At 40.6% G+C, this 9,790-nt stretch overlaps 1 protein-coding gene across 1 annotated transcript; it reads left to right on the top strand.

Annotated features, from left to right (window-relative positions):
* The first annotated feature begins 2,007 nt into the window (after window positions 1–2,007).
* LOC148971922 (protein phosphatase 1L-like) lies at window positions 2,008–7,993 on the top strand. Its single transcript, XM_089120781.1, has 2 exons — window positions 2,008–2,792; window positions 7,056–7,993. Exons 1-2 carry the CDS (start codon window positions 2,421–2,423, stop codon window positions 7,263–7,265), a joined length of 582 nt encoding a protein of 193 aa, XP_088976907.1. The 5' UTR covers window positions 2,008–2,420; the 3' UTR covers window positions 7,266–7,993.
* Window positions 7,994–9,790: the final 1,797 nt, after the last annotated feature.

Raw genomic sequence — 9,790 nt, 5'->3', positions numbered from 1 at the left:
TTGTCACATAAAAGTCTTGTTCCGTATTGAACTGATACGGAACGCACTTTGTTCCGTATTTTTGAGAATCAGTTCAGTGCAAATCCATGACAGACACATCTCCTAATATATCTCAGACAGACTATGAATGAAGACCTCACCAGTTGAGCCACTCCACTCATGATCGACTAGTTTTACAGCAAATTAGTTAAAATATCCTCTAATCTAGAGCGATCTTGCCTGCAAGCTTGAGCTTCTAACGGCGCGGACGCAAAACTAGGACTGGAGTCAGAGCACATTGCTCTCTGCACTCTAAGCGTTCTGTTATCACTCCGATTTCATCCACTACGGGTTTTCCAGTCTCACTCACAGGAAAAACAGTTCCGCGTTCAATTGATTTGAAAAGATAATCTTATGTTTTACTGACTGCTCCCCTGCAAGAATTTTTTTTTTACATTTTAAGGTTAAATGCATCAGTCTCGCGCTCTTTGATAGATCAGAATTAAGAGCTTCAACCCATGAACTGCTCGTTAAACAAAGATAAAGCATTAATTTGTACTAGGACAATAAACAGGGCTCAAACATCTTTTTAGTTGTGAGAGTCTCAGTCTACATTACATTATCAATGGTGTTTTAGGATGCCAAACAATTATTATAATAATGTAATAATGATTTATATAATTATTCCTATGACGTAAAATCCATATAGCCTATATAGGCTACTATATAAATGAAAATGAATATTTCAAAAGTATATTTTAATCAACATTACACTATAATATAGGAAAATTAAAATACTTTTGTCCTATTTCTTCACTTACAAGAAATAAACCCTTGAGCTTTTATTTAGGAGAAAACAGATAGCCATGCTGATCGTGTGATTAATTCAACTAAAAAAAAATTATAAACTAAATAAATCCATGGTTCATTGTTGGCAAAATGATCATGATAGCCTTCATATATCTAGAATACATGGTACAGTCATTGATTAGGCATACTTTGCTATTCTATAAATTAATATAGGCCTAATAAGTGACCCAATAAACCCCCCCCCCCCCCCTCGTTATTTCGAAATCAGAAAGTTAGACACATAGTGTAGACACATTCCTACCATTAACATTTTTTGTGACTTGTGCCACAGTAGACCTTGTGTTGGCTTGGATCAGACGTTATAGCCTTCATTGCCCTTGTGCATCAACCCTGTCTCCGGTTTGTGGTTTGATTTTGAGGATCAACATATGTGCTTCACCTGTGATTTGAAATACTGTGATGGCTCATCAGTGTATCTGACCTGGCTACTAGTGATTGAATGAATCCCTCAAGAACACATAAACCAAATGTAAACAGCGCAGTTGCAACATGACATCATGACTTTTGCGTAAACATATACGCCACTTTCGAGTCAGGTGGCGTGTTATCTCCACGCATTTTGTGCTATCCGCGTGTGTACGCGTGTATGCGTATATGTCTACGCCATTAACGTCCGCGTCATTCCGCGTGTCTGAACACGCAGTCAAATCTCCAGTCATAAATGCCATTAACCCCAGTGACGGTTAAGTTTAGGGACGGGGTTGAGGTAAGTCATATATTTATATAACGTTAAGTCAACGACGTTCATAAACACGCTGAAAGGCGATTATGCGTGTTGATAGCACGCCAAAAATGGAAATACGAATTGGCGTGTCATACACACGCTACTTCATGAGATCAGTCTGGCAGTTGACTCTCAGTCCCAGGTTAGTGATTTCCTTAATAGTTCTTTCATGTCTCTCTTATTTGCACTCATTTCTCACATAGTTAAATAATTACAAATCAAATAAATATTTTGTTCATTTAGCCTATTTATTTGGTAGGTATGTGAATAATAATGGAGATAAAGTAATGTACGTACAATCCATTTTTTATCACATGGCAATTTTACCTCCAGGTAAATTTTGCCAACTATTCTAGCACAAAGTTTGGACTTTTATTTTGACAGGCAGTTTTTTTTTTTGGTTTAGTGTTTTTTTTTTTTCGGGTGCTGTAGCAACATTGGAGCAACTGATCATCGTCGTGTGTCTGTCTCACAGACATCAACCAGCAGTAGTACTGATGAAATAGGCCTGTCTGTCTGGTTGTCAAACATACACGCGCACCGAGCTGCAAGCACACAGTACGCAGAACACCTGCATAGAGCTGGAGGACTAAACAAACACAGCATTTATTTACCATTTTTAAAGGAAAGAGCATTGTATCTGCTTATTTTTTCAAAGGAAAAGTCTTAAGATTTACAGATGTTTGATGTGTGCAGTCATTCTGCTGTTATTAGCGCAGAGTGTGTGCCGGAGGAGAGCATGAGTGTCTGATGTGCATTAGTTGAGTGTGTGTGTGCGTGTGCTCGCCGGAGGAGGAGAGCATGAGCCTCTGATGTGCATTAGTTGAGTGTGAGTGTGTGTGAGAGCATGAGTGTGCTGTCTCTGCTGGCCCGGATCATGCGCTCTCTGCTGCTGCGGCCCGAGACTCTCCTCCTCCTGCTCCTGCTGTGTGTGTCTCTGGCTCTCTGGAGCTTCTTCTTCTTCCACACGGAGGAGGTGAAGACCATCGTGCGGTCCAGCCGTGACGCGGTGCACATGATGAAGGGCAGGGTGAGGGAGATGATGCTGGAGGAGCAGATCTCCGTCTCCAGGACATGGGAGTTCAGGAGCAGCTCTGTTGCGGCGTACTCGATCCAGGGCAGGAGAGATCACATGGAGGACCGGTTCCTCATCTTCACGGACACACTCAACTATAGCCATCCGGACATCTTTGGCATTTTCGACGGGCATGGGGGAAAGGTAAACATCTCTCTGTGTGTGTGTGTGTGTGCACCTATTTGTCAGGTCAAGTCACATTTATTTATATAGCGCTTTTTACATTACAGATTGTATCAAAGCAGCTTCACAGTGATAACATGAAAATATTTGTGTGTGTGTGCATGTGCATGCATCTGTCTGCCTGTTTGTCTGTGCATGCCCCCCTCTCTCTCTCTCTGTGTGTGTGTGTTTGTGTGCCTGTCTGTCTGCGCATGCATGTGTATTTCTCTTTCTTTCTAGTGGCATTTTGTTTTTTTGTAAGTGGTAACCACCACCACAACTACAAACTTGCACATTATGTTTTCTTTGGACATGGATGTTCAAGAAAATATCATCGACTTCGAAGCAGCTTGTTACATGCTAATGTCTCATTCAGTAGCATCTTATGATATTCTAATTTCGTACCATCACTTTCGTCAAATTTGATTTTAATGGATTCAACGAGAGGTTTGTTGCTGAATATTCTGTTTATTGGCAAATTTAATTAAAGGGTCTGTTCACCCTAAAATAAAAATTCAGTCATTAATTACTCACCCTCATGTCGATCTGAACCCATAAGACATTCGTTTTAAATTCAGAACACAAATTAAGATTTTTTTTAATGAAATCCGAGTCACAGGAGACATTTATGGAGGCGGAACCTTTGCGGCAGAGCTTTTAATTCTGGCCGGAGTTTCTTATGGGGAGCTTTTTTCGTGCGGGACCAGTGAAGACTTCATGAGTATGTGTAGTGCACAACACTGAGGCACTCGTTGACTCTCAAACTAAGCACTGAACTGTTGTTCTGTCTTATTTTCCCTCCACACATCTGTGTTTCCCTGAAGATGAAGGTCTGTTTCTGCTGAACACATGTTTGGACGCTGCCATATGATGGAAAGGTGATGCACAGCTGGATTTCATCCATCTATGGAAACTTTTTTTCCCCAACAGACTGTAAATTAAACTTAAAATAAAAAAATAATTCACTTTAAAGCTAATTTAAATTAAACGTGTGTGTGCAAGCTAAGCATTGTGCTAACTGGTGATAACTCAGATCAGAGGAGATTATTAATCATTTTCCAGTACAGGAAGATCGTGTGGGTGTGTGTGCTTCTGATTACAGTTGAGATTTACAAAAAAAATTTGTATATTTTGTAAAGTTTTCAGTCGGACTGTCAGGCAGTGGCCACGTTTACATGCAACCAAAAAATCCGTTAGCAGTGTTGTAGTCGAGACCACCTCACTCGAATCCGAGTCGAGACAGAGACCAGAGAGAGTCGAGTCCGAGTCAAGACCGAGTCCATAGAGAGTCGAGTCCGAGACCAGAGAGAGTCGAGTCCGAGTCAAGACCGAGTCCATAGAGAGTCGAGTCCGAGACCAGAGAGAGTCGAGTCCGAGTCAAGACCGAGTCCATAGAGAGTCGAGTCCGAGACCAGAGACAGTCGAGTCCGAGTCAAGACCGAGTCCATAGAGAGTCGAGACCGAGACCAGAGAGAGTCGAGTCCGAGTCAAGACCGAGTCCATAGAGAGTCGAGTCCGAGACCAGAGAGAGTCGAGTCCGAGTCAAGACCGAGTCCATAGAGAGTCGAGTCCGAGTCGAGACCGAGTCCATAGAGAGTCGAGTCCGAGACCATAGAGAGTCGAGTCCGAGTCGAGACCGAGACCAGAGACGGTCGAGTCCGAGTCGAGTCCGAGACCAGAGACGGTCGAGTCCGAGTCGAGACCGAGACCAGTGAGGGTTGATTACCTAATTTACTTTTATTTACTTAGAGAAATCCTTTTTTTTTACTGAATTTACTTAGAGTTTAAAAAATATGATCAGTTTAGGGTAAAAAGGCCACATAGTAGGTGGTGTTAAAAGTAATTTTATTACAATTTGTCATGCGCAGTTGCGCACTAGAAAATCACCAATCACTGGGCGTGTCAATCAATTTAAAGAAATATTTTATTAACATACATTAATAATCATGAAAAATATTTTGAATTGAACTCGAGTGGACTCGGGAATAAGTCTGAGTCCTAAAAAAAAAATGTTCGAGTACGAGTCAATTCCGAGTCCAAATGCACACGAGTCCATGACAAGACCAAGACCATTAAAATATGGTCTCGAGACCGAGACGAGTCCGAGTCTCGAGTACTACAACACTGTCCGTTAGAAATCAGATTGACAGCACAACCTAATGTGAACAACTTAATCGATCGAACTGAGCTCGATTCCAATGAAATTTAACTCCAATTGAAAGTGGTGGTTTATTTCTTTTCTAATCCGATTGAGAGAACATGTAAACACTTGATCAAATTGAAAACCGAAACTGAAAGGACTGCACATGTGCAATGGTGTAGAAATAGTGCAAAGATGTTTGACACGCGGGACAAGCCGTTCTTCCTGTTGAATAAAGCGTAATATCAATAAATTCCCCTTTCACTCTTCAGTGTCTATGAAGTGGAGCTGGACGACGTCCCACCAGTGCTTGTTTCAGACTCTCATCTACAGAAGACTGGTGTCGGGCATGTTTACTGCGTGATAAATATAAGCAGCGGCACAACAGTTCACATGCTCATCGTCTCCAAATTATGACCAGAGACAAATATGTCTGCTGTTTATAAAGAACCAATGTAGGAGAATAGTTTTTTATGTGCAAACAGCAGGAAACTGTATATTTGTGCAGTGTGCGCATGTTAAACAATATTTTCAGATTTGAAGCCTGTGACATATAAACCCGCACATCAATCACATGTTCAGCGTTCATGTAAACACTACATTCATATTCATCAATCAGAATGAATTCAGTCAGATTGAAACATAAGTTGTGCGTGTAAATGTTGCCAGTGAAAGGAAAGGGGGAGCAGGAATTACTCCAGCGCGTCGTAGATGGATCTCATGTGCTGATAACTACAATCATATGGGCCGAATATTTTCAGTTCAGAGAGGATGGACAACCTTTGATGAAGATCAATAACATGTGAAGTTGAAGTGCTGTGAAATTCTTCAGATGGGTTGGGAAAGGGAATAGTTCAGACTTCAGTCATCATCAAATCCTTCACTAATGTATGCGTTAGATTAAAAAAGATTACAATGTTCACAGAATCTCTGTTTATGATGTTGATGAAGGTATATCAGTTATATTGACCAGTTGCACTCAATTCAACAATTTCATGTTTCATACCCCTCATATTTATGCTTTCATTAAACTCAATTGCTCTAGAATCTATTAGTAAACAAGTTAGTTGTAACCATAGATATGCATATAAAGGCTAGATGTGTTATGGCGGAGCATTGTCATCACCGGCGGCCATCTTGTCACAGACAAGCTGATGTAAGATGAGTGGTCAGCACGAACACAAATACTCTTATCTCGTTAAAATCTTGACGGATTTACAAACGGTTTGGTTTCTTACAAACGTTATTAACGTGGCTATAATTATCTGGATGATTATTTATTTATACACTTTTTATTCATAAGTATGCAGTGTCATAATTACATCTCTGACGTTTATAACAAAACTAACCGTTTGAAAATCGGTAGAAAATTGAGCAAGCTATGGTCATTTAAATAGTACATGTACCATTAACACAATGTTACGAGTGAGCGAGCTGCCTGTGACAAGATGGCCGCCAGGTGCAGATGTCGACCTCCATTGGCCAGCAGCGCGGACGACATATCTAGCCTTTATATAGATATCTATGGTTGTAACGGTCATCAGCTGAAGTGCCCTTGAGAGCCACCTGAGGGCACTCCACATCATGACTATTATTATTCACTCACAACTACATTTCCCATAACTCCGTGCCCGGACTCATCAACCTTCATTATCACATTCAGCTGTATCTCATATTGTTTAGTTCACTCCATATATACCATAAAACTTCAAATAATATCCGAGTCCCAAACAGACGCCTGTCTATATTTACACGCCTGGTGTGGCTGCAAGTTTGGGTAAATAAAAGCAGGTCTCAAATAGAGGCCGGGTCTGTTTTTTTTAGTTTCGGGTTGTATTTAATCTTCTAAAACCCGTCAGATCGTTTGTTTTTTTGGTATTGTTTGTAGAATTTTGAGGAAAATAATTGAATCCATTTTGGAATAAGGCTGTAACATAACAAAATGGGGAAGAAGAAGTGAATAGCTGTGAATACTTCCCAGATGCACTTTATGATGAACACCAAAATGACCACAGTCATGCGCAGGAGAGTGTGTTCATAAATTGATGTGAATCCCCTGAAGTATTGCTCAAGAATGAGAAATGTTATCTGTGTTTGTCTCTCAGGCAGCTGCAGAGTACGCCAAGTCTCATCTTCCCGTCATGTTGCGCCAGCAGCTTCAGAAAGAAAACAGTGCTCGTACTCCTCAGTCCATCCTCAGGCAGCAGATACTCAACATGGACAAAGAGATGCTGGAGAAACTGTCGGCCTCTTATGATGAAGCAGGTGAGAGATGGATGGCTCAGAATCACGATATACTAAGAGCAAGTCTATGACAATTTGACCTTCGACCTGAGAATCAAACATGACCTGATGAGGTCATGTCATACTCTGTGCTGCTTTGAAAAAGGTACCTGACAGTATTCAGTATCGCATGATTCTGGATAAATTGAGATTAAAATTCAGTTAAATATATATGCACCCACATATTTTTTTTTTACATTGGTTAAATGAATGATTCAATGACTCTCTCATAAATATTTCACTTGTTTCATTACTGGACGAATTAGTTGGTATTTCTAATTTGAGATTAAGACATTATGGGGTGGTTTCCCCGACCAAGATCAAAGAATCTAGAATAGTTAATCATGTCTTTAAAAATGGCTTTCTGTGAACACAGATTAACTACAAACTGGACTATGGAGTCCTCAACTAAAATATACTCGAATAATTTAACACCACCTGTGCAAACCAGGATTAGCTGGATTGAGGTTGCCTGCTATAAAACATGGAATGAACAAAGAAAAGGTTAAAATTGTATGCAACTGAGAAGCAAATGGCAATGGAAATTGAAAAGAGAGAGCGATCAAAGAACTTTTCTGAACATGAGAAAAGTCTTTTAAAGAAAATAGGATCGAGACATCCTGATATCGAGGATAAACGGCAAACATCAGCTGTTGAATCAAAGAAAAGGAATGCCTGGACATCTATTTATAATGAATTTGATGCAAATTAACATGCATCTACAAGAACAATACAGCAACTTCAGGTAAGAATCATTAGTTTTATGGCTTTTTAAAATCCCCCTTACGTTTTTTTTTTTGGGCGAAAAATTAAGTTTCTCCAATCTTCCCAAATTCTGATAGAGGGCCATGAGACTTAGACCTGAGTGCAAAAATGGAGGCTCTAGCCCCTTCCAGAGCTGAGATATGGAAACTCAAAAATTCGGCCCGAAAAAAAAATGACAGTGGTACCCCTTACGTTTTTTTTTTGGCCGAAAAATTAAGTTTCTCCAATCTTCCCAAATTCTGATAGAGGGCCATGAGTCTTAGACCTGAGTGCAAAAATGGAGGCTCTAGCCCCTTCCAGAGCTGAGATATCGAAACTCAAAAATTCGGCCCGAAAAAAAAACGACAGTGGTACCCCTTACGTTTTTTTTTTTGGGCGAAAAATTAAGTTTCTCCAATCTTCCCAAATTCTGATAGAGGGCCATGAGACTTAGACCTGAGTGCAAAAATGGAGGCTCTAGCCCCTTCCAGAGCTGAGATATCGAAACTCAAAAATTCGGCCCGAAAAAAAAACGACAGTGGTACCCCTTACGTTTTTTTTTTTGGGCGAAAAATTAAGTTTCTCCAATCTTCCCAAATTCTGATAGAGGACCATGAGACTTAGACCTGAGTGCAAAAATGGAGGCTCTAGCCCCTTCCAGAGCTGACATATCGAAACTCAAAAATTCGGCCCGAAAAAAAAAACGACAGTGGTACCCCTTACGGTTTTTTTTTTGGGGCGAAAAATTAAGTTTCTCCAATCTTCCCAAAACTCTGGATTCTGATAGAGGGCCATGAGACTTAGACCTGAGTGCAAAAATGGAGGCTCTAGCCCCTTCCAGAGCTGAGATATCGAAACTCAAAAATTCGGCCCGAAAAAAAAACGACAGTGGTACCCCTTACGTTTTTTTTTTTTGGGCGAAAAATTAAGTTTCTCCAATCTTCCCAAATTCTGATAGAGGGCCATGAGACTTAGACCTGAGTGCAAAAATGGAGGCTCTAGCCCCTTCCAGAGCTGAGATATCGAAACTCAAAAATTCGGCCCGAAAAAAAAACGACAGTGGTACCCCTTACGTTTTTTTTTTGGGGCGAAAAATTAAGTTTCTCCAATCTTCCCAAATTGTGATAGAGGGCCATGAGACTTAGACCTGAGTGCAAAAATGGAGGCTCTAGCCCCTTCCAGAGCTGAGATATCGAAACTCAAAAATTCGGCCCGAAAAAAAAACGACAGTGGTACCCCTTACGTTTTTTTTTTTGGGCGAAAAATTAAGTTTCTCCAATCTTCCCAAATTCTGATAGAGGGCCATGAGACTTAGACCTGAGTGCAAAAATGGAGGCTCTAGCCCTTTCCAGAGCTGAGATATCAAAACTCAAAAATTCGGCCCGAAAAAAAAAACGACAGTGGTACCCCTTACGTTTTTTTTTTTGGGGCGAAAAATTAAGTTTCTCCAATCTTCCCAAATTCTGATAGAGGGCCATGAGACTTAGACCTGAGTGCAAAAATGGAGGCTCTAGCCCCTTCCAGAGCTGAGATATCGAAACTCAAAAATTCGGCCCGAAAAAAAAACGACAGTGGTACCCCTTACGTTTTTTTTTTGGGGCGAAAAATTAAGTTTCTCCAATCTTCCCAAAACTCTGGATTCTGATAGAGGGCCATGAGACTTAGACCTGAGTGCAAAAATGGAGGCTCTAGCCCCTTCCAGAGCTGAGATATCGAAACTCAAAAATTCGGCCCGAAAAAAAAACGACAGTGGTACCCCTTACGTTTTTTTTTTTGGGCGAAAAATTAAGTTTCTCCAATCTTCCCAAATTCT

Source organism: Pimephales promelas, chromosome 16, assembly GCF_988280905.1.
Source record: "Pimephales promelas chromosome 16, fPimPro1.hap1.1, whole genome shotgun sequence".
Taxonomy (NCBI): domain Eukaryota; kingdom Metazoa; phylum Chordata; class Actinopteri; order Cypriniformes; family Leuciscidae; genus Pimephales; species Pimephales promelas.
This window is presented reverse-complemented; position numbering and strand designations above follow the sequence as displayed.